Source organism: Canis lupus, chromosome 22 (assembly GCF_003254725.2).
Source record: "Canis lupus dingo isolate Sandy chromosome 22, ASM325472v2, whole genome shotgun sequence".
NCBI classification, from domain to species: Eukaryota; Metazoa; Chordata; class Mammalia; order Carnivora; family Canidae; genus Canis; species Canis lupus.
In genome coordinates, this window is record NC_064264.1 from 5,954,414 (window position 1) to 5,979,630 (window position 25,217).

At 38.6% G+C, this 25,217-nt stretch overlaps 1 protein-coding gene across 3 annotated transcripts in view; it reads right to left on the reverse strand.

The window, feature by feature from the left end:
- The window catches only part of GPALPP1 (GPALPP motifs containing 1), a 51,618-nt gene that overhangs the window by 15,766 nt on the left and 10,635 nt on the right, over positions 1–25,217 (reverse strand). For 2 of the 3 annotated variants that reach the window (XM_025478238.3, XM_025478239.3), the window contains exons 2-6: positions 12,673–12,805; positions 11,765–11,875; positions 8,750–8,847; positions 1,033–1,164; positions 459–623 (exon numbers count right to left, since the gene is read on the reverse strand). In XM_025478238.3, coding sequence (XP_025334023.1) covers positions 459–623; positions 1,033–1,164; positions 8,750–8,847; positions 11,765–11,875; positions 12,673–12,745 — 579 coding nt within the window. In that variant the 5' untranslated portion in view covers positions 12,746–12,805. Of the gene's footprint in view, positions 1–458; positions 624–1,032; positions 1,165–8,749; positions 8,859–11,764; positions 11,876–12,672; positions 12,806–25,217 lie in introns of all 3 variants that reach the window. The other variant, XM_025478237.3, reaches the window with a different exon arrangement.

The window sequence follows — 25,217 nt, forward strand, 5'->3', positions numbered from 1 at the left end:
GCAAAGCTTAATGCACCTGAGGTAAGTTTGAGAGAGCGTCTCTATGCATCACTTAACTTGCTAGGCCAATGTGTGGCTTTGGTTTCATGGAGAGAGTGTGATGTTGTATATAAACACTAGGGGATTTTGAGTTATAGAAAGTTCTAGAAAAAACTACTGTTCATTATGTACCAGCCCTCTAGTTCCAGAAAAGTTGACCTCATAAAGTTAGTTTTTCCTTCTATAAAATGAAGTCAGTAAGTCCATGTCTCTGGGTTTTCTTGAGATTTAAATGAGACAGCTCACTGGGAAATAGTAAGCAACTGGTATCACTTTCCTTATTTTCTTTCAGGGGGAAATTTGTATTTTCCCTTGGGAATCATAATTTTAAAAATAGTACCTTGAAATAATTATGCCTTTTATCTTTTCAAAATAGAGCGAACACGGGCAGAAATACAGGAACAAACAAACCCTCTCACCTTGGCTTTCTTCTCCCTGTCCGCTGGAGTGTCTGTCCAGACTGATCGATCTCCAGATTTGTCATCGGCTCTTCTCTTAAAAGTTCTGGGCCCAAGACCAAAGTCTTTCATTTCTGGAGGAAGTTCAGTCATCCATGACTCTCTTGTAATTGGTTTAGATGAATCCTTTAAGAGAAGTAAAAAGTGGAAGAAAAAAAAAAGGAGCCTAGACAGAGTGTGTGTGTGTGTATAAAATATTCTGTAAGTGGGCATGTTTCTTAATTGAGGCTTTAACATTAAAAACACACTTTATGAGAAAGAATTTAATATAAAGGATTGATTTTTTTCACGTATGTTACAAATACCTTTGTCTAATTTATTATTTTTTTGACTTTGTTATCTTTTGCCATATGAAATTTTTATATAGGCAAATTTGCCAGTCTTTTCCTTTTCCAGCTTCTGGGTTACCTTACTCCTAAATTTTCTTTATATACATATATGCATATATTTCTTTCATGAAAGAAGCAATGTTGGAAAATTTAGATTTTTAATTCATTTAGCCTATTTCTCAGAGAACAGTCTTTTTAACACTTACATGGTCTCCTTTGGTTAATTTTTCTTTCATTCGCTGGGCTCTTTTTTCAAACTCTGTTGTGACGCTATAGTTAACTGGTCCTTTTGCAGGCATTGGTCCAACAATGTCCTCATCTTCACTACTATCTGTTTCCTTTTGAAATAAGATATTACCTTTAAACCAGGAGCAGAGCTACAGGTTATAGAAAATGATCCTAAATTGCTTAAAATTTCACCAAAAACTGATTACCCAGAGACACTAAAACAAAAATGCAAACAATATATTGCTAGCTAATTGCTGAGCAATGAGGGCCTTTGCCTTGCCTTCCTAAAGTACACAGAACAGAGATGACAAAATCACGGAATGTGGATTGTCCCCACACTCCCATGTCCATGGCAGGCCTCATTAAATTATTTCTGCTTTCCTCCTGATAGATACAGATGTGGCCTCACAGTTCCTCTTAATATAATGGCCCAGGTAGTTACTACCAACTGGTCAGAGATGACACAAGTTGAAACCATTTTCGTTCCTGGTACAGAAAGAACTCTTTGGAATAAGACACACACAATTAAGACATTCTTGGAAACTGTATGAACTTTCATGACTCAGCACAGTGCACTGAAAACAAATGCTATGCAACAGCCCCACAAATACTGGCCCAAATGAGTTAACTTCGTTCCCAAAGTATCCCCGTTACTGTAAAGATATAATAGTATTGTAATAAGTGAATTCAATTTGCTTTCAATAAATCATTTTATTTAAGATTTTGAGAGAGAAAGAGAGAAAGAGAGTGTGAGCACCAGCAGGGGGCGGGGTAGAGGGAGAGGGAGAAGCAGACTCCCCACTGAGCAGGGAGCCCCACATAAGGCTCAATCCTAGGACCCTAGGATCATGACCTGAGCTGAGGGCAGATGTCCAACCGACTGAGCCATTTAGGCATCCTCAATAAATCATTTTATTTTTTATTTTATTTTATTTATTTGAGAGAGAGTGAGAGAATAAATCATTTTAATAAAGAGTTTATGTATAAGACTCTGTGTTAAATGCTATATATTCTAGGGCTTGAAGCAGTCCTTTGTCCTCAAGGAGGAGATGGTTAAGATGAACAATAATAAGACATCTGTCCTCAGCTCTGCTGGGCAGCTTCTTGCTCTTATTTTTTCAAACTATCAGGATCAAGCTCATTTGTGTTGTTTACATGTTCCCCACTAGATACTCAGTGGTAACTTTCTATCTGTGGTTTCTTCTCTGCACCCTTAAAGCAATTGCTATTGGTATAAATAATTAGATATTTACATATCTCTTGGCTTACTCTAAATCATTTACGCACACAAGTACACTCACTTTCTCTAACTATGGACTTTGGTATACAATGAACCATTTGATCCTTATAACAAAACTGTGAAAAGGCATTATTATTCCAGTTTTCTTTTCAAAGGAAACCTAGGTTTAGAGAAACATATTTAGAAAGGTTAAACAACTTGTTCAAGGTTATAAAACTGGTATTTAAGATGAAAATATTCTAAGATTGAGGCTAGTATGTTTTCTACTTACACCAGAGAATGCCCTCTATTTCTTTTTTTAATTTCAACTGTTAATGTTTAACCTTAAGTGTTTATAGCTCATCTCTACAAAGGTAAGCTCTTTGATGTCAAAGACATTATCTTAAACATATTTATAGCACTTACAAAATGATACTTGGTGACATCATAAAATGACCCAATATAAAAAATATAATGAACTTTTACAACTATAAGAGGCATGATATCAATATAGTATTGAAATGTAAGATGATGGGATATACAAATGGTATTTTTACTTCCATAGAACAAGAGATGATTTTATAAAGATAGAATATGGCACATCTTGTACATCGTGGTAGGATGATGCCTGGAATTTTTAGAAATAAAAATCGCTTAGGGTGTTGGGAGTTATAAACTAACTGAGGGGTAAGGGAGCAAACTGAAAATTGGGCCCAACACATTAAACTGAAAAAAGAAAACTGGAATCATAATCCAAATCTAATCTAGATACCTAATCATTTTGGTGTCCTGGTAAAAAAAATTTTTTTAAAGGTGAGTTATTTTATCCAGAAATAGAGTAGAAATTATATACCTTACTAGTTTATATTTGGACTATAGTTAGAACTAGTTCCAAGGCCTGAATTTGCCATTGTATTAGCTCTGTGACCTCAGATGTGCTATTTAGCCTTTTTAGACCTTAGATTTATGTCTTTTATTTATTCATATATTTTAAGATTTACTTATTTATTTGAGAGAGAGAGAGAGATGGGGGAGGGGGAGAGGGAGGATCCTCTAGCAGATTCTTCTCTGAGCGTGGAGCCTAACTTGGGACTCAGATCCCAGGACCCTGAGATTATGGCATGAACCGAAATTAAGAACCAGCTGCTTACCTGACTGAGCCACCCAGGTGTTCCAGATTTTTGTCTTTTATTTTATTTTATTTTTTAAAAAGATTTAGACACAACTGAGAGGCAGAGACACAGGCAGAGGGAGAAGCAGGCTTTTTGCAGGGAGCCAGATGTGGAACTCGATCCTGGGACTCCAGGATCATGACCTGAGCTGAAGGCAGGCACCCAACTGCTGAGTCACCCAGGCGTCCCAGATTTTTGTCTTTTAGATCAGGATTATAACAGTTCCAACCAGTAACTGCTCTATTTTTAAAGAGAACCTCATGTTTTGTTCATCCTCTTTGGAGCCACATCTTTCTTAGGAACCTGGGAACTTCCCTAGCTCCTGGGGGAAAATGTTGATAATTCTAAGCCAATCAATTTGGTCAAATTCCTTTTGCCTACCTGACTGGCCAAGGGATGGGCATGTGATCCATATCTGGCCAAAGAAACACGAGAAGAGGTCTATAGGAAACCTGCAAAGGTGTTCCTTTCTCTACAAAAGGGGCACAGGGTAGGATCATTCCCTCCTGTGTCTGGACACTGGCATGTGTGTGTGAATCTCAGAACTTTGACAGGCTTCCTGGTATAATAAAAGGTCACCTAAGGGGAACTGACATATTGTAGCTGACAGAGAAGAAAGTAAAAAAAAGCTGCAGTCTTGGGTATCATTTAGCTGCTCAATTCACCAATCTAGAATGACCCTAGTTCTATACCTTTTGTTACATATGAAACACATTTTCCTTATTTTGGGAATGTAGGTTATATATCACCCCAGCAGTTATATAAACAACCATTTGCTTAACCATAGAGGTTAAGACAAAGTTCCATTTTGAGTAGGAATTTTTTTTTTAAGATTTTATTTATTTATTCATGACAGACAGAGAGAGAGAGAGGCAGAGACACAGGCAGAGGGAGAAGCAGGCTCCATGCAGGGAGCCCGACGTGGGACTCGATCCCGGGTCTCCAGGACCACACCCTGGGCTGAAGGCAGCGCTAAACTGCTGGGCCACCGGGGCTGCCCTTGAGTAGGATTTTCTGTTATTTGCAGCTAAAAGCTTTCTAGCTGACACACCATTTCCCAGGACTGTTGTTTCGATTAAAATTAAGTTGTGTTGGCCTGGGAATATAATTAAGTCATGTAAACAACAAATATATGTTTACACTGTCCTTTGCAGTGTCAGCCTTACGGCAATTGCTCAACAGATGTTGACTATTAGTATTGCATATGTCTTTATATAGGGGGATATGTTGTAAATGAGAGACTAAGAGAAGCCCCTCTTCAAGAAAGGAAAACATGAAAACAAAAAAGTATCTTTTGAAAAAGGTTTAGAGGGAAATTATAAAGCAAATAATTCAGAGCCAAGTATACCTGTAACAGGTTTACAATGGTATAGTCCCTGCCTTGTTGTAACCCCTCACCTTTTGCTAAGGGAAGTAGAAAATATAGGATAGATACCACCAGGGAATTGCATAAACTATCCATTTGCTGTCTAGGTGAGCTAGGACAAAATTCCAAGCATGTGTCAAGGTGAATTATGCTACACCTTTGGCAAATGTTTTGGAAAATGTAGTTCACTACTAACACCCATGTGTCCTCACCCAAATTCATCAGCTGCTAACATTTTACCATATTTCTCCTTCTTTCCCCATTTCCCTGCCCCTCTCTGTGTGAGACGATAGGTAAGACATATTAGGAATCACCTGAAAGTAGGTTATGGAGAGCATGAAACTTCCTGCCCACTTTCCAAGGGCTGTGGGTTATATGTCTCCAGCATTTTTTTGCAGACAGAGTGGAACTTTGAGGCGATAGGTTTTATCCAGAGACCTCAATTCCCTCTCCTCTGCCTTCACAGCTAAAGTTACAGCTCTGGTCCCCAAGCCCAACTCTAGGATTTATGGCTGGCTTCCCTAAAACTGCCCTGGTCCTCTGCCACATCAGCTTGTGTTTACTGCTCTAGCTTTGAATTCTCTCAATGTCACTAGCACCTGTGGACTTTCCTTTCTTTCTTTTGAGCTTTGCTGTATATTAGCTTTGTTACTACTTTCCCCTTGTGTTTCTTTGTGTTTGTGGCAGGGAGATGGGAGTATGACCATAGGACCATGTCAGTGCAGTCTTCTGTGTGCCTGGAGGTTAGTTCCCTGGTAATTTATTCTTGTATTTAGCAACCTTGCTGGAAGGATTCCTTAGACTAAAATTTTCAAAGATACTCTCATGGCATGAGGAGTGAAGATGGTAAGAATAATGACAATGATGAGAGCTATTACAGGTTGAATACCTACTGTTCTGATTTAATCCTTGCAACCACACTCTAAGGTAAGTATAACAACCGGCGTGATACTGACATGAAACTAAGCTTACCCAGGATTCAAAGTTCAAGTGGCTCTTGCCTTCTCTCTCCTTTCTCTCTATTCCAACCACAATGGAATTCTTCTTCTTTTTTTTTAAGATTTTATTTATTAATTATATATATATATATATATATATATATATAGAGAGAGAGAGAGAGAGAGAGGCAGAGACACAGGCAGAGGGAGAAGCAGGCTCTGTGCAGGGAGACCGATGTGGGACTCAATCCCGGGATTCCAGGAACACGCCCAGGTATAAAAGCTAAGCTTACCCAGGATTCAAAGTTCAAGTGGCTCTTGCCTTCTCTCTCCTTTCTCTCTATTCCAACCACAATGGAATTCTTCTTCTTTTTTTTTAAGATTTTATTTATTAATGATATATATATATATATATATATATATATATATAGAGAGAGAGAGAGAGAGAGAGAGAGAGACAGAGACACAGGCAGAGGGAGAAGCAGGCTCTGTGCAGGGAGACCGATGTGGGACTCGATCCCGGGATTCCAGGAACACGCCCTGAACTTAAGGCAGGCACTTTAACTGCTGAGCCACCCAGGTGTCCCCACATTGGACTTCTTAAACTCTAACTCTCCCTCTCCACACTCTTTGCCTTCAGAGAAGCTATCTGTATTTTCTGGAACAATTTTTCCTGCCCTCTTTGCTGAGATATTTCCAACTCATCAATCTTTAATTTAGACATTTTCTCAGAGACAGACTTTCTTGTTTCTTCAGATTAGTTTTGAGTCATCTGCCATAGTTCCACTGTATTTGGTCTCACCTTTTGAATCACTCATAATGTTAGATGTTTGTTTAATGTCTGCATTCCCCACTACGTTGCAGGTGTGATTAGCTGGGACTATGTCTAATTTATTTATTTATTCATTCATTCATTCATTAAACAAATACTTCTGAATGTCCACTAGAAAGAAGACAAAAGTCTCTGTCCTCAACAAATTTGCATTATGGTGGGGAGAGGTCCACAATAAACAAAAAGAAGTAGTAAAATAAATGGTGTTTGAGGTAGTGATAGATGCTCTGGAGAAAATTAAAGGAGGGAAGAAGATGGGAATCAGGGGAAGAGTTAGCAATTCTGAATTAGGAGGTCAGAAATGACCTCATTAAGGTGACATTTCAGCCAAAAACTGAAGTTCTAGGAGGCAAGCCACATAGATATCAAGGGAAGGCCATTTTGGAGAGGCTTAGCAGGTATAAAAACTCAGGGGTAGGAACCTCTCTGTGTGTGGGAGGAGGTACAGCAAGGAGCACAGCGTGGTCAGATTAAAGTAAGAGACAAAATCAGGGAGCTAAAGGAGACCAGATTGTAGAGGGCCCCATAAGGGCTTTGGCTTTTTCTTTTCTTTCTTTTTTTTTTTTTTTACTTTTTTTTACTTTTACTTATTTATTCATGAGAGACACACAGAGAGAGGTAGAGCATAGACAGAGGGAGAAGCAGGCTCCAAGCAGGGAGCCCGACGTGGGACTTGATCCTGGGTCTCCAGGATCAGGCCCTGGGCTGAAGGTGGTGCTAAAATGCTGAGCCACCCGGGCTGCCTATCATTTTTTTCTTTTTTAAGTAATTTCTAGGCTCAAGAGAGGGCTCAAACTTATGGCCCTGAGATCAAGAGCTGCATGCTCTATTGACTAAGCCAGCCAGGGGCCCCAGGGTTTGGCTTTTTTGCAGAGAGAGGAGAAGCAATCTGATGGTTTTGAGTGTGAGTGACACAATCTGACTCCATTTTATCAGGGCCACTGTAGGTGCTGTGTTGAGAAGAGGTAGCATAAAAACAAGGGCTAAAGTATCAAGATCAATAAAACAGGTGAAATATGACTGACATTGACTTAGACTAGGGTGGTCGCAGAAATGGCTGGATTATGAATGTCTTTTGAAGGTAGGAACAAGATTTGTTGGCCGATTCACTTCTGTGACTATGTGCCTGATACACTGTAGGTGCTCTATAAATCTCTAAGGAAGGAGTAAATGACTCTGACGTATATGGTCTTACCGCCTGCATTATATTTTTCTTAGTAACAACCTCAGTGTAACTGCTGATTTCTCAGTAGAGATGAACATACAAGAAGCTACTGTAGAATAACAGGCTGGACAGGTGATCTAAAGTCTTAAGAACTTGGTTTAAGGGGTGCTGGCTGGTTCAGTTGGTAGAGTGAGTGACCTTGATTTTGAGGTTGTGGATTCAAGCCTGAGTTGAGCGTAGAGATTACTTAAAACTAAATCTTAAAAAAAAATAAAAAAATAAAAAAGAATTAGGTTTAAGACTTGGCTTTGATAAGTACAAATTTCAATCTTGGGTAAGTTACCTAATTTTTATCATTTTTAGCATCTGTAAGATGGTGGATCATATCTATTACATAGAAAAGATAAAAATAATATCTCTCCATATATGGGGAAAAAGCATTACAAGTTATAAAGTACTCTACAAATCTCAGCTATTGTTAAGGGCCAGGCCTCTAACAAGAAAACAGCTTTCATATTTGACTCTAAAATCATTTGACCTATCTTTTCATAAAATGACTTAACTCCCAGCTTTGTTATATACAGGCACCAGAGCTGTAGAGGTAAGAGCTAATTTTATAGCAAAGATCATTGTCAACAAATTCCTCAGCTTTCTCTTTTTCAGGTCAAATCACAATTTTGTAAACTTTTCATCATGTTCTATTTCCTAGCACTTTAAAGCTTCTCTTCAAGGATGAGAAGCACAAATAGGTAACACCTTTGTCAACATGTTACTGCTTTGTTATTTGTTTAACATCTCAGTTCTGGGACAAGCTTTTGATTTCATCTATCTACCTTACAATCCTAGATTAATGTGAATAGGACTGCATATTTGTTACATTTGAACTAAGTGATTACAGTTATTATTCTATAATAATATAGAATATAATATAGAATAATATAATAATATAGAATAAAGTCTTGAGTTTGCTACATCTTATTCTTTAATCAGAAATTTTCCAAACCTCAGAGTTGAAATATGATGATACTTGTTGTCCTGGATCATCTCTGCCTTTGTCACTTTTCTGTGTAGATTTAATAAAACCGGGTGGTAATGCAGGACCTATTAACGGCCTGAAAAATAAAATGTACCATTACCATTCTCTCTGACTTCAAAACGCAGTTTTTAGAACAGAAGTTCACAAATATAACAAAAAGCCAAATAATAACAAATGTTGAAAATGAGAATTTTATTTAACATGATTTTTTTATAACCTATTTTTCCACTTAGTAGTATCTTAAAAATATCTGATTTTCTCATTTTTACTTTCTAGTTGTTAGTCAATGCTAAGATACTAAGCCAGTAATTCTCAATCTTTGTGGCAGTAGTGTTAAACCCACTTCCTAAAAGAACTACATTAAAAAAAAAAAAAAAAAAAAAAAAGAACTACATTAAATAAAAATAACAATTTTTTAAAAAGCCCTTATTAAGAAAAAAAAATAATAAAAGCTTATTAAGACTTAAAGCCCGTGGAGATCTTTTTCTATTTTGTGCTTTGGCTTTCAGTTTTTTTTTTTTTTTTTTTAGGATTTTATGTATTTATTCATGAGAGACACAGAGAGGGAGGCAGAGAGGCAGAGACACAGGCAGAGGGAAAGGCAGGCCCCCTGCGGGGAGCCTGATGTGGGACTCAATCCCAGCACTTTGGGATCACGACCTGAGCCAAAGGCAGACACTCAACCACTGAGCCACCCAGGAGCCTGGCTTTCACTTTTGATAGTCACTGTCCACCAACACACTCTTTAGAGGGAAAATAATTATAGTCAGAACTCCTTAAGTAGAAATTGACTTCTAAAAACATAAACAGTGCACGCAGACAACAGATGTTGGCAATTTATGGTTACATGTGCCATGGTAGTATAAAAACCTAAACGCTGTCCTCACTAGTAGTTTAATAATGATGTGGAGGTGTACAAGAATGAACATAAGTCATGTAAGAGACCTTCAGACAAGGGAAAAGGTGCTGTGCTAAACACATGTCAACCAGAGCACCTCTGTTTCCTCCAAACAACCCTAGTTGGGGTAAGTCACTCCATTTTCCAGGTGAGCAAAATAATGCCCAAGGACATCACAAACGAGTAAGTGGCAGAGCTAGAGTTTGAACCCTGGTCTCCGTGATGCCAAAGTTCATTTTCTTTCAAGCTGACCTACTGCCACATTTCTGAGGGAACTGACATCACTCCAAATGGGAGAGGTGTCTAAAATCTGGGTCTTAAAAAGAAAAAGCCTTACATCAGGGAAAAAAACAATAGAAACAAGATATTTTCTACTCTCTTCTGTGCTTTCAAGTTTCTTGGTCCTTTCTTTCATATGTGTTTTTCCCAGAGACATCACTGTGCCAGTATTACCAACCAACATGGCACTGAGCTGAATTTTCCAGGTTGCCCTGTGTTCAACTAGAGCCTCACAGACGAGGTTCCTGGCAGAGGAAAAACAGTACTGAGAGTCAGCAGGTGTGGGTTCTGATCCTGACCATTTAATAGCCAAAGTATAACTCTCAAGAAAGAAATTGCTGTGCTAATAATGTGTTTTCTTGAATGTTATGCCCTGGCAGTCAGCAAATTTTCTGCAAAAGGCCAGATAGGACATTTTAGGCTTTGAGGGCCATTTATGGGTCTCTTAGGCATGCCTGTCTTTGTTTTTTAAATGACCCTTTAAAGATTATTCTTGGCTTGGGGGCCATACAAAATCAGTAGTCTTCCCTATTAATTCTAAAAGGACCAAAGTCATGTGAAAATTGGAGCTGACAAATGCGATTACAAAGTTTGAATATTAAAATGTGTAGGGGGATCCCTGGGTGGCGCAGCGGTTTGGCGCCTGCCTTTGGCCCAGGGCGCGATTCTGGAGACCCGGGATTGAATCCCACATCGGGCTCCCAGTGCATGGAGCCTGCTTCTCCCTCTGCCTGTGTCTCTGCCTCTCTCTCTCTCTCTCTCTCTCTGTGACTATCATAAATAAGTAAAAATTTAAAAAAAAAATTAAAAAAATAAAATAAAATGTGTAGGGATGCCTGGGTGGCTCAGTGGCTGAGGGTCTGCCTTCAGCTCGGGGCATGATCCCAGGATTCTGGGATGGAGTCCCACATTGTGCTCCTTGCAGGGAGCCTGCTTCTCCCTCTGCCTATGTCTCTGCTTTCTCTCTGTGTCTCTCATGAATAAATAAATAAAATCTTTTTTAAAAAAAAGTACAATAGTCTGAGAAGAAGACTATATACTTACTTGGGGCAGGCATGATGAAAGAGACATACACACACGTATGTATATATATATATAAATATGAAATCTCGATCATCACAATAATTTTGAAAGCTACTTGTTAACCTATTTTTCAGATGGCAAATTTGAAGTACAGAGAAGTCAAATTGTTTAATGGGGCACAAAGGAATTGCTTCTTCTATCATGAAGTAACTAAGACAGCATCTGATTTTAAAGTCAAATACCACAGCCCCAGGTCTACCAGTCACTATGTGTGCAAAACCTTATCTATTTAAAAAAAGGCGGGGGGGAGAGGCAGCCCAGAGGGCGCAGCAGTTTAGCACCTCCTTCTGCCCAGGGCGTGATCCTGGAGACCCGGGATCGAGTCCCACATCGGGCTCCCTGCATAGAGCCTGCTTCTCCCTCTGCCTGTGTCTCTACTTCTCTCTCTGTGTCTCTCATGAATAAATAAATAAAATCTTAAAAAAAAATTCTCTAAAAAGAAAAAAGGAGAAGGAGGAGAACATTCCAATCAGTCCAATCACAAAACACTCTTGTGAGCATCAACTAAGAGATACGGAAGTTTTTATAAACTATAGAAGTATTTATACGCAATTAAATAACCATTTTTGTTATAGGAAATGACTACTTTTTCCTATGCATTTCAAATGTCATATAAATTTGTAAGTTAAACAACAATTTCAGATAACTCTTTAATGAATTAACAAGCACTAACTGAAATATTTAGAAGAGACAGGCTTGAACTATTTATTATACGTTATCACCTTGGAGGAGAATCATCCTGCTTTTTAAATCCAGGAGGAAGAGCTGGTCCAAAAAACCCTTCATCATCATCATCATCATCATCATCATCATCTTGATTTCTCCTCTGTTTTCTAAAAACACAGTAGTGCAATTTTATGCAAATTATTTCACAGAGACGTTTTAGGTTTTAAAGGAAGCATTAACTCCAACTAGTTGTATAAATACTGAAACAATAAATTAATCTTGCCCAATAAGAACAAATGGATACCACAGTAGATCTTATACTAACTTTTTCCTGGAATTTATTTTTGGCCGAGGATAGAGATTGGTTAATTCTCTATACCAGGAATACTGTATCACTTTTCTGTATTTTCTACATTGTTAAAGATTCTACTTGCTGAGGTTTCAGACAGTCTACTTGCTATATGTTTTTGAACAAAAAAGATAATGACTCTGGATTTTAATCTCATTCAGGAAGAGTTTTAAGTTGCTATTTCTCTCTTAAGATCTTTAAAATGTAACCAAAAAACTACCCAATACTAAACAAAGATTTCACTTCTTATTTACATGCACCTACGGTAAGTAAGGTAGTTAGAGGGAAACCATTCATTTACTTAAGCAAGAACCATCTACTGCATTAACATTTTTTAAAAGAAATGCTCTGGTTTACTTAGAATATGTAGTCACTTCAGTAATACCTTCAGGAAAATCCTTTCTCTAAGAATTTAATTGAAATTCTAGGTATCTCTACAGCTATCTACTACTAGGATAAATTTCTTTCTCCAATGTATAGCTCAACGAGGCAATACTGTATGAAAGGATTTCTTCCCATGCAGTAAAAATACAGATATGGTGTTCTCTGACTGGCTACCTGATCCAGCCAACGAATACTAGGTTTGAAGCTTGGTTTATCATTTAAGTGACTGACCTTGCCGTTGGACCAGTGTCATCTTCTTCAGATTCCTGATTTTCTTCTTCGTACAATGAACTACTGTCTTCATCGCTGTCGGAGGACTCCGAGCTACTGCTTTTATAATTAGGGGGCAGAGCTGGTCCTGCAACTAAAGAAAATTTCTTGTATAAGTCCTAACTAGCCACAACTATTTCAATGAACCCCCTTGCTGACATACTTTCTTTTCTGATCTTTTTTATTATCATTTATTTATTTATTCATGAGTTAAGACAGAGAGAGAGAGAGAGAGAGAGAGGCAGAGACACAGGCAGAGGAGAAGCAGGCTCCATGCAAGGAGCCCCATGTGGGACTCGATCCTGGATCCCAGGATCACACCCTGAGTAGAAGGCAAATGCTCAACCACTGAGCCACCCAGGCGTCCCTTTCTTTTCTGACATTAACAGCGTTCCCTGAATATCTCTTATTATGAACTTTTTAAAAAAAGATTTTATTTATTTATTTATTTATTTATTTATTTATTTATTTATTTGAGACACACAGAGGCAGAGACACAGGCAGAGGGAGCAGCCTGCTGGTGGGGATCCTGATGCAGGACTTGATTCCAGGACCCCGGGATCACAACCTGAGCCAAACAAATGCAGATCCTTAACCACTGAGCCACCCAAGCACCCCTTATTATAAACTTTAATCTTATTTGTTCCTGTTTTGTATGTGGTGGTTTTGTCTTTCTAACTCTAGGAAGATAGAAATCGTGTCTTATGCAGTATGAGATTCACAAAAAAAATTAATACCCAAACTTATAACTGTAACTTCCCTGACATCTTAAAATTTTTCCATTGGTTGCAACTTTGGTTGGTGAAATTGCCAGAATAGTTTTGTGACTTTTTGCTCTTTACAGACAGCATTTGATAGACAATACTTATGTTATGGTGCTAACCAAGCAACAAACTTGCTATTCCATACTCTAATATAGAGATAATCAAAACTATCCATTCTGGTTTCTTTTTTTTTTTTTTAAAGATTTTATTTATTTATTCATAGGCACAAAGAGAGAGGCAGAGACACAGACAGAGGGAGAAGCAGGCTCCATGCAGGGAGCCCAATGTGGGACTCGATCCCGGGTCTCCAGGATCACACCCCAGGCTGCAGGCAGCGCCAAACCGCTGCGCCACCGGGGCTGCCCTCCATTCTGGTTTCTAATTAAGAACCACCACTTTAAAAAGTAGCTTTACTGGCATCATCATACTTCTCAATTTTCTTTTTGAAATGTTTTTTTCAAGCAGAAACAAAAATTAGATCACTCTAAGCTCTACTGCTTACCGGTGGAGAGAGACCCAGAGAAGAGGATGAGGCTGCACCAGAATGGGGATGCCAGGGATGGGGGTGTGGTCTTCTGGACCCATTCACAGTGACTTACTCTCACTTTACAATTTAGCAAAATCACAAATTACCACATGATGCCACTGCATGATATCATGATGTCACACTTGTCTCTGTTGAACCTGAGAAGCAATGCTAAACCTCTACTGCCAGTTCCCAAGACTGGATGATTATTGCAATCTCAAAAATATTTTTTAAAAAAGATTCCAGGGCCCTTTCCACAGAGATTCTGATTTAGCTGACCTGGAGTAGGGCCTGAAAATATGATATTCCAAAGAGCTTCCCTGGTATGCTTTCATTCAATATTAATAACAGCAAAAGCTTGAAAATAATAAATAAAAGAAATAACATGTCTTGAGTTCTGATGTGCCTATGTACTTTTTAAAAAAAGTAATCTCTACACCAAACATAGGGCTGGAACCTACAACCCTGAGATCAAGAGTCATATGTTCCACTGACTGAACCAGCCAGGCACACTTCTATGCCCTGTATTAAGAAATTCACATGCAGGGGCACCTGGGTGGCTCAGCTGGTTAAATGTCCAATTCTTGATCTCAGCTCAGGTCTTGATCTCAGGGTCATGAGTTCAAGCCCTGTGTTGGGCTCCATGTTGGGTGTGGAGCCTACTTTAAAAAAAAAAAAAAGATTCACATGCCTTAACCATCAATTTATTTGATTCTAACAACTCTATTAGGGAAGTGTCATGATTTCTATCTTTGAAATGAGGAACCTTAGGCAGAGAGCAACTTGCTCAACTTCACACAATTAAATAGGAGAGTTGTGATATAAATCCAGGAGTGTGATTTCAGAGACTATACCCTTAGTTACTATAAACAACATTCAGCAAACAGTCAACATTCGTCCATCCAACAAATACTTGCTGAGTAAATACTTCCACAAAAACAACATAAAAAGTAAGCAAATATAAAGAGTGACCGTGAATATGTGGGAAAATAATTTTAAAGACACATGTCAGGGAAGGCCTCTCAGAAAAAAACAACATTTGAATGAAGACTTATATGGTGAGATGACAGTGGCCATCCAACAATCTGAGGGAAGAACATTCTAGATGGAGAAATAGCAATTGCAAAAGTCCTATGGAGAAAACAAGCTTGATATGCTTGAAGGACAAAAAGACTTGTGTGGCTAAAGTCAAGTTAGCAAAACAAGATGAAGTTGGGATAGTTTAAAGGGGCCAGACTGTATGCTTTGGAGTCAGACTCCTTGGCTTTCAATTCCAGCTTAGCTGGTAACCAGCTGTGTGATCTTTCTTTTCTTTCTCTCTCTTTCTTTAAGATTTATTTATTTATTTGAGAGAGAGACAGAGAGCCCGTGTGTGCACACACACAGCGAGGGGAAGGGAGAATCTGAAGCAGACACCTCCCACCCCACACTGAGCAGGAATCGGACATGGGGCTTGATCTCACAACCCTGAGATCACGACCTGAGCTGAAACCAAGAGATGGTTGCTCAACCAAATGAGCCACCCAGGAGCCCATAACATACTCTTGATCTATAAAATGGAGTTAATATTTCCAATATAACAAGTCTATTGTGAAGATTATGTTAACACATGCAAAGCATCTAACACAGTAGGTGGAATATAGTAAGCACTCAATACATACTGATATGAGATGTGGTAAGGAGTCTGGGCTTTAATAACAGGTAGTCACTGAGAGGTTTTAATTCTGGAGAGACATAATCTGAGTTGCTTTTTTGGATTCCTCTCTCACATTTAGGCCTTTCATCCATTTTGATTATATTTTTGTGTATCGTATGAGAAAATGGTCCAGTTTGACTCTTCTGCGTGTGGCTGTCCAATTTTCCCAACACCAGTTGAAGAGACTTTTTTCCATTGGTTATGCTTTCTGCTTTGTCAAAGATTAGTTGACCACAGAGTTGAGGGTCCGTTACTGGGTTCTCTATTCTGTCCCATTGATCTGTGTGTCTGTTTATGGGCCAGTATTTTACTGTCTTGATGACTGCAGCTTTTTTTTTTTTAAGATTTTATTTATTTATTCATGAGAGACAAAGAGAGAGAGAGGCAGAGGGAGAAGCAGGCTCCATGCAGGGAGCTCGATGTGGGACTCGATCCTGGGATTCCGGGATCACACCCTGAGCTGAAGGCAGATACTCAACCGCTGAGCCACCCAGGCGTCCCTATGACTGCAGCTTTGTAATAGAGCTTAAAGTCCAGGGACTGTGATGCCACCGATTTTAGTTTTCTTTTTCAACGTTCCTTTGGCTATTTGTGATCTTTTCTGGTTCCATACAAATTTTAGGATTATTTGTTCCAGCTCTGCGAAAAAAGTTGATGGTATTTTGGTATGGATTGCAGTGAATGTATAGATCACTCTAGGTACCATACACATTTTAACAATATTGGTTCTTCTCATCCATGAGCATAGAAGGCTTTTCCATTTCTTTGTGTCTTCCTCAATTCCTTTCATGAGCATTCTATAGTTTTCTGAGTACAGATTTTTTTTGCTTCTTTATTCCTAAGTATCTTATGGTTTGGGGTGTAATTGTAAATGGGACTGACGCGTTCATTTCACTTTCTGTCTCATTGTTAGTCTATAGGAACACAATGGATTTCTGTGCATTGATTTTATATCCTGCTACTTTGCTAAATTCCTGTATAAATTCTAGCAATTTTGGAGTGGAGTCTTTTAGGTTTTCCACAGAGTATCATGTGATTTGTGAAGAGTGAGTTTGACTTCTTCTTTACCAGTATGGATGCCTTTTCTTTCTCTTTGTTGTCTGATTGCTGAGGCTAGGTCTTCTATTTCTTTCTTTTTTAGCATTATCTTATTTATTTGACAAAGAGAAGGAGAGAGCATGAGCACAAGTAGGGGGAGCAGCAAGCAGAAGGAGAGGGAGCAACAGGTTTCCTGCTGAGCACAGAGCCTGATGTGGGCTTGATCCCAACACCTGAGATTATGATCTGAGCCGAAAGAAAACACCCACCGGACTGAGCCACCCAGGTGTTCCAGAGGCTAGAACTTCTAGTACTATATGAACAACAGTTGTGATAGTGGATATCCCTGCCTGACCTTAGGGGGAAAACTCTGTTTTTTCCCCATTGAGAATGATATTTGCTGTGTGCTTTCCGTAGATGGCATTTATGATATTAGGGTAGGTTCCCTTTATTCCTACACTGTGAAGAATTTTAATCAAGAAAGGATGCTGTACTTTGTCAAATGCTTTTTATGCATTGATTGAAAGGATCATGTAGTTCTTTTCCTTTCTTTTACTAATGTAGTATATTACATGGATTGATTTGCGGATGTTGAACCACACTTGCAGCCCAGGAATAAATCCCACTTGGTCATGGTGAATAATCCTTTCAATGTACTGTTGGATCCTATTGACTAGTGTCTTGATGAGAATTTTTTTTTGATGAGAATTTTTGTATTCATGTTTATCAGAGATATTGTCTTTAATTCTTTTTGGTGGGGTTTTCGTCTGGTTTTGGGATCAAGGTAGTGCTGGCCTCATAAAACAAGTTTGGAAATTTCCTTTCCATTTCTATTTTTTGAAACAGTTTCAGAAGAAGAGGTACGAATTCCCTAAATGTGTGATAGAATTCCCCTGGAAGCCATCTGGTCCTGGACTCTTATTTGTTGGGAGATTTTTGATTACTTCAATTTCCTTGCTGGTTATGAGTTTGTTCAAGTTTTCTATTTCTTCCTGTTTCAGTTCAGGTAGTTTACACATCTCTAGGAATGCATCCATTTCTTTCAGATTGCCTAATTTGTTGCATATAGTTTCTTATAATTGTTTGTATGGCATATAGTTCTTACAATCGTTTATATTTCTTTGGTGTTGTTTGTGCTCTCTCTTCTTTCATTCATGATTTTATTTGGGTCCTTTCTCTTTTCTTTTTTTGATAAGTCTGGCCAGGGGTTTATCAATTTTATTAATTCTTTCAAAGAACCAGCTCCTAGTTTCGTTGATCTGTTCTATTCTTTTGGTTTCTATTTCATTGATTTCTGCTCCAATTTTTATTAATTCTCTTCTCCTGCTGGGCTTATTTGCTGTTCTTTCTCCAGTTCCTTTATTTATTTTTAAAAAGATTTATTTATTCACGAGAGACACAGACTGAGAGATAGAGGCAGAGATACAGGCAGAGGGAGAAGCAGGCTCCCTGCAGGGAGCCTGATGTGGGACTTGATCTCGGATCCTGGGATCACTCCCTGAGCCAAAGGCAGGCGCCCAACCGCTGAGCCACTCAGGTGTCCCATCTCCAGCTCCTTTAGATGTAAAGTTAGGCTGTGTTTTTGAGACCTTTCTTGTTTCTTGAGAAAGGGTTGTATTGCTATATACTTCCCTTTTAGGACTGCCTTTGATTCTTCCCAAAGGTTTTGAACACTTGTATTTTCATTTTCATTTGATTCCATGAATTTTTAAAAAATCTTTAATTTCCTGGTTGACCCTTTCATTCTTAGTAGGATGCTCTTTAGTTTACATGTATTTGAGTACTTTCCAAATTTCTTCTTGTGATTGAGTTCTAGTTTCAAAGCATTGTGGTCTGAAAATATGCAGGGAATGATCCTAATCTTTTGGTACCAGTTAAGATCGGGGTTGTGACCCAGAATGTGGTCTATTCTGGAGAATGTTCCGTGTGCACTTGAGAAGAATACGTATTCTGTTGCTGTAGGATGGAATGCTCTGAATGTATCTGTGAAGTCCACAGGTCCAGTGTGTCACTCAAAGCCCTTGTTTCCTTGTTGATCTTTTACTTAGATGATCTGTCCACTGCAGTGAGTGGGGCATTAAGGTCCACTACTACAACTGTATTTTAATTGATGTGTTTCTTAATTTTGTTATTAATTGGCTTATATAATTGGCTGCTCCCATTTTAGGGGCATAAATATTTATAATTGTTAGATCTTCTTGTTGGATAGACTCTTTAATTATGATATAGTATCCTTCCTTATCTCTTATTAGTCTTTGGTTTAAAATCTAATTTGAATCTGAAATAAGTATTGCCAGTTCAGCTTTCTTTTGATATCCATTAGTATGATAAATGGTTTTCCACCCCCACACTTTAAATCTGGAGGTGGGTTTAAAGCAAATGTCTTGCAGATGGCCTATCAATGGTTCTTGCTTTTTTATTCAATCTGATACCCTGTGTCTTTTGATTGGGACATTTAGCCCATTTACATTAAGAGTAACTATTGAAAGATATGAATTTAGTGCCATTGTATTACCCGTAGTCACTGTTTCTGTATATTGTCTCTGTTCCTTTCTGGTCTGTTACTTTTGGGCTTTCTCTTTGCTTAAAGGATCCTTTTAAATATTTCTTGTGGGGCTGATTGGTGATCACAAATCCTTTTGTTTCTCCTGGAAGCTTTTTCTCTCTTTTCTATCTTGAGTGAGATCCTAGCTGGATAAAGTATTCTTGGTTGCATATTTTTCCTCATTTAACACCCTGAATATATCATGCCAGTCCTTTCTGGCCTACCACATCTCTATGGATAGTTCTGCTGCCAGCTAATGTTTCTACCCTTGTAGGTTATGGATCTCTTGTCTGCTTTCAGGATTTTCTCTTTGTCTCTGAGATTTGCAAGTTTCACTATTATATGTCAGGGTGTTGACCTATTTTTATTGATTTTGAAGGGGGGGTTCTCTGTACTTCTTGAACTTGAATGTTTCCTTCCCCAGGTTAGGGAAGTTTTTCATTATAATTTGCTCCAATATTATCTTTCCCCCCCCCCTTTCCTCTTCTTCTGGAACCCTATTTATTCTAATATTGTTTCACTTCTTGGTATCACTTATCTCTCGAATTCTCCCCTCGTGATCCAGTAGTTGTTTATCTTTTTCTTGGCTTCTTTATTCTCCACCATTGTCTCCACTTTTATCCTCTATATCATTAATCCTCTCTCCTGCCTCATTTATCCTAGCAGTTAGAGCCTCCATTTTTTTATTGCATCTCATTAATAGCCTTTTTGATTTAGACTTAATTAGATTTTAGTTCTTTTATTTCTCCAGGAAGGGATTCTCTAGTGTCTTCCATGCTTTCTTCAAGCCCAGCTAGTATCTTTATAATTGTTATTCTGAACTCTAGTTCCAACATCTTACTTATATCCATAATGATTAGGTGTCTGGCAGTCATTACTGCCTCATGTTCTCTTTTTTGAAGTGAGTTTATCTGTCTTGTCCTTCCTGCAGAAAAGTGGTAAATTTGCTACTTGTAGAGTTGCAGCTATTCTATCCTCAGCTGAGTTTTCAAGTGTTCAGAATGATTTGATGGCTACCTAGTTGAATTCGTAGGACCAGAAGAAACTAATTTCTCCTATTCCTCTGCCATCTTGGACTCCAGCCTTTTCTCTATGTAATGCTCTTCTCTAATACGTGGAAGACTAAGAGGGAAGTAGGTTTGGAGGAAAAGTCCAGAGTTTGTTTTCCACATCTTTTTCTTTTTAAAGTTTATTTATTTAAATAATCTCTATACTCAACATGGGATTCGAACTCATAACCCTGAGATTAAGAGTTGCAAGCTTTTCTGACTCAGCCAGCGAGGCACCCCAAGAGTTTGTTTTTCATATTTTAACATGCTTACTAAACATGTCAGTGGCACTATCAGTGGTACTTGGGTAAACTGGTATAAAGCTCAGGGGAAAAGTTAGGGCCAGTTTTGAACACCTGGTCTATTTCTGAACATTTTTTCCTATCTCCTCTGAATTTATTTCTATTGAACATATACACAATTCACGGTAAATTGGCTTAAAAATCCAAACTTTTATCTTAAAAAACTTGATGCATTTTTTTCAATATTCTTCTATACATCATTAAATAAAGGTAGGAATTTTAGAACATGCTAAACTAGTAATATAGCACGCCTAGAAAAGATTAGACAGCAAATAGAGGAAAACATTAAGAATTAAGGGATAGGATCTGTATCTCCAATTTCTGTTCACTCAACCAGCTCAGTGGTTGAGTGTCTGCCTTTGGCTCAGGTTGTGATCCCAGGGTCCTAGAATTGAGTGCTTCATCAGGCTTCCTGCAAGGAGCCTACTTCTTCATCTGCCTGTCTGTGTCTCTCATGGATAAATAAATAAAATCTTAAAAAAAAAAAAAGATTGAATAGATAGTATGTGTTTCCCAACTATACATGGAGATCATACCTGACTTGCAAGTGTAATGAATAATGTCTTTACTAATTTCTAATTATCTCTTTGTTTATATTAATTGCCAGAGAAAACACCTTTTAGACTATAGTAAGAAGGGGAGGATACCACCTTACATAAATACCCCTTTCTTCAAAATTCTAGAGGTCAGGGATCCCTGGGTGGCGCAGTGGTTTAGCGCCTGCCTTTGGCCCAGGGCACGATCCTGGAGACCCGGGATCAAATCCCACGTCGGGCTCCCAGTGCATGGAGCCTGCTTCTCCCTCTGCCTATGTCTCTGCCTCTCTCTTTCTCTCTCTCTCTCTCTCTCTCTGTGTGACTATCATAAATAAATAAAAATTAAAAAAAATTCTAGAGGTCACAGTTTATCATCAAAATATTGGAGGAATTACATTTCCCTTCCATAGTGATTGGTTCTTACATCTTCCTCTTCACTCTACATATTAAAGAGAATATATATATTCGCTTTTGCTTCCATCTTTTCTTATATGAAACTCTTACCAATGTAATTTGTCAATTTGACACTAACTGGGTAATTTTGGGTTGGTTTGGATCAAGAAGAGATTTTATAGGGTGCCTGGCTGCTCAGTCTAGAGATCACCCATCTCTTGATCTCGGGGTTCTAGGTTCAAACCCCATGTTGGGTATCGTTTACTTAAAAAATAAAACCTGAAAAAAAAAAAGAAAAAATTTACTATTCTTTTATATAGTTCAAATGATTACAAGGCTAAATGGTCTAAATATATGCTGTCCTTGGTATTATAACTAACAGATTAATTTGCCTTAAATTTTTAAAGGAACAAGTGGGGTACATAAAAAAGAGAACACTTCCATAGATGAAGATAAAACTCATCTGAGAAGAACGCAAAGCCTTATTTTTTCAAAATGATCAGGAAAAATAATGTAAAAGAGTGAGATTCCACTTAAGTTGAATCAAAAGAAGTAATTTTTATACACATACTGAAGTAACAGAATACTAAGAGACAGTGACCTAAAAAGGAAAAAGAATATTGAAAATACAAGTTGATATAAGCCACACAATAGACTTTATCTAATAAAACTAAAGGCATACTTGGCTTCACTTTTTTATAGGTATCCTTCTTTAGAGGTGTATAAATGGTCTCAAAATTATTTTAGGCATTTGTAACAAACTAGTTCATCTCTGTCCAAAAACAGTAATGCTATCCTATAATTATTAAAGTAGCTCTCCCACTGCAGTGATAATTTTACAAATAAATAATAAATTCCATGAAAATAGGAGTTATGCCTTATATTTCATTATTTGTCCCCTGTAGTATCTGTAACACAAAATTATGCACAGAAAAAAATGTACTCAGTATAGTACATAAAACCTCATTACAGGGGCACCTGCATGGCTCCATTGGTTAAGTACCTGGCACCTGACTCTATAGATTTCCGCTTGGATCAGGATTGCAGGGTTGTGAGATTCAGCCCTGCATTGGGTTTGCACTGGACTTGGAGCCTGCTTAGGATTCTTTCTCTCCCTCTCCTTGTGTCCCCTCTCCCTCTATCCCTTCCCTCCCCCATCCTCATGTGTATGGGTGCACACATACATGTTTGTGCTGTCTCTAAAAAACAACAATAAAAAAAAACCCTCGTTACAGATCAGGAATGGATTGTAATAATAGAGAACACTAACTTAGAACCCCAATTAAACAAAATGTTATTCCCACCATTCTTCTCATTAGATTATTTACAATGAAATTGTATTCCTTTATGTTTTGAATCTTTTTTTTTTTAAGATTTTATTTGAGAGAGAGAGCGCATGAACGATGGGGAGAGGCAGAGGGAAGGAAAGACGGAGAAGCAGGCTCCTCTGTGAGCAGGGAGCCCAATGCAGGGTTCAATCCCAGGACACTGGGATCATGATCTGAGCCGAAGGCAGATGCTTAACCAACTAAGCAACCCAAGCTCCCTTGTTTTGAATTTCAACAATAAAAATTTATGGAAATTTGTTTCCTCTCTTATTGTATACATACTTTCACACTAATCTCGATTTTGCCTGTTATCCTGCGAAGCCTAAAATATTTACTATCTGGTCCTTTATAGGAAAAGATTGCTGATCCTATGACGAGATTAGGCACAGAAATATCAATAAGGAGAACCCAACCCAGTCTTTTGCAAGGAATAGTTACTTATGTCAGAGAATGCTTCCTAGAAAAAGTGATGGTTGAGATGGGGCTGGAAGATTCAAGTGAGTTACCTGGATAAAAGGGGTGAGGATTGGAGGAAAGGCAGTCCAGACAGAGGCAAAAGCATCTCCAAGAACCTGGAAGCATAAGGGCCTAGCACATGTAGAAAAACTGAAATGTAACCAGGGAACTGGAGCCAAGAATGGATAGAAAGGAGGGATTCATGGGGTTAGACTGCTTGCTGTGAGGTCAAGTAAGGTCAAGACTCAAAAGAGCGCCTTGGACTTAGCAAAATGTGCTAAAAAACAATTGTTGGGGGGATCCCTGGGTGGCGCAGCGGTTTAGCGCCTGCCTTTGGCCCAGGGCGCGGTCCTGGAGACCCGGGATCAAATCCCACGTCGGGCTCCCGGTGCATGGAGCCTGCTTCTCCCTCTGCCTGTGTCTCTGCCTCTCTCTCTCTCTCTCTCTGTGACTATCATAAACAAATAAAAATTAAAAAAATAAAATCTTAAAAAAAAAAAACAATTGTTGGGTGGTCTTCATTTATTACCACAGTGATACACAATGAACAGTGGAATTGGCGACAACATTCTCAGTGGACTGCCAAGAACAGGAGCCAGAATGTAGTGGGTTAAGAGGCTACAACACAAAAGGTAAGGAGAAAATGGAGAGGATTCAGAGAGAGAGAACACTAGCTACAGGGGGGTGTGAAGTAGAGTTTTCATAAAGACGGGAAAGATTGGAATGCTTTGGTCACATGCTATGGGCTAGGAGCCCTCAGAATAAATAAGCGAAGGGATTCAGAGTAAAAATGAAGGATTAACCTTAAAGGAAGGCAGTGTATCTTTTCTACAGTAATCAAAGGGAAGACAAAAAAGATTCATGAAAGTTTTAGGCATAGTGACAGAAAATCGAGGAAGTTCTTTTAGGATGGCATTTATTTGCTCAGCAAAGTAGAGGGAGAGATAGTCTAAGAAAGAGAAAGAGGCTTTTAAGAAAACATGGTTGATAATGGGGGAAGGGAGCTGCATGTGAGAAGCCTTTGAGGATTGCTGGGCAGAGCTGAGAACCCACGTAGGGAGGAGATTATAATTTTTAATAACATTAGCCTGTGGAGGTCTGAAGTTTTTTCCAGCAGCTTTGAAAGGCTAGCTTTAGGCTCACAAGAGGCCAACATTTGGATTCATCCAGAGCTGGGGTTTTGCCGGATAGGTTTAACAGATACCTAATGGGTAAAGCAGTTGAAAATACTGCAAGAGGGTGGATGAAGTGATGGCTTATGAAGTCTAAGTCATGCAGGGGCAGAAGTGATTAAAAGAAGGAGACCAATACAGAGGGCAGAGACTGCATAGCTCAATGACGTTAAAGAACAAAAATAAAAAACTAAGTATAAACGGAATAACTGAGTGAGAATGATGGCTGAATAACGGGTTCCTGCTCTGAATGAAATCTGAACTTAAGTTTTCAGAGATGGAAGAGTCCAGGGTATGATTCCAAATACAGCTGAAATTAGTGGAGGTGAAGGTCATTGCACATGAGGAATCTGGAGTTGGAGTCAAAATAGTTAAGGCTCAAAAAAAAAAAAAAATAGTTAAGGCTCCACTTAGCTTCTACAAAGCAGTTGTAGGAGTGAGTATAAGGACTGGTCTTGAGAAAACATCTCCCCCATGATCTGAGGGGACATTCCTCAGCATTCAATATTCTAGACTATTTGAATAAAGTTCATTTGTTCCATCTCAGACCTGTGTGCTCATTCCCTCCTCTGAACTCTGTCAGTGATCTCTTTCAGAGAGGTAGCTGAGTATGCGGAACATGGGGCAGATATCTGGCTGGGCTTAAGAATCCCCACCTGAGGGAAATTTTGGCACGTGCTATAACACTGATGAACACTGAA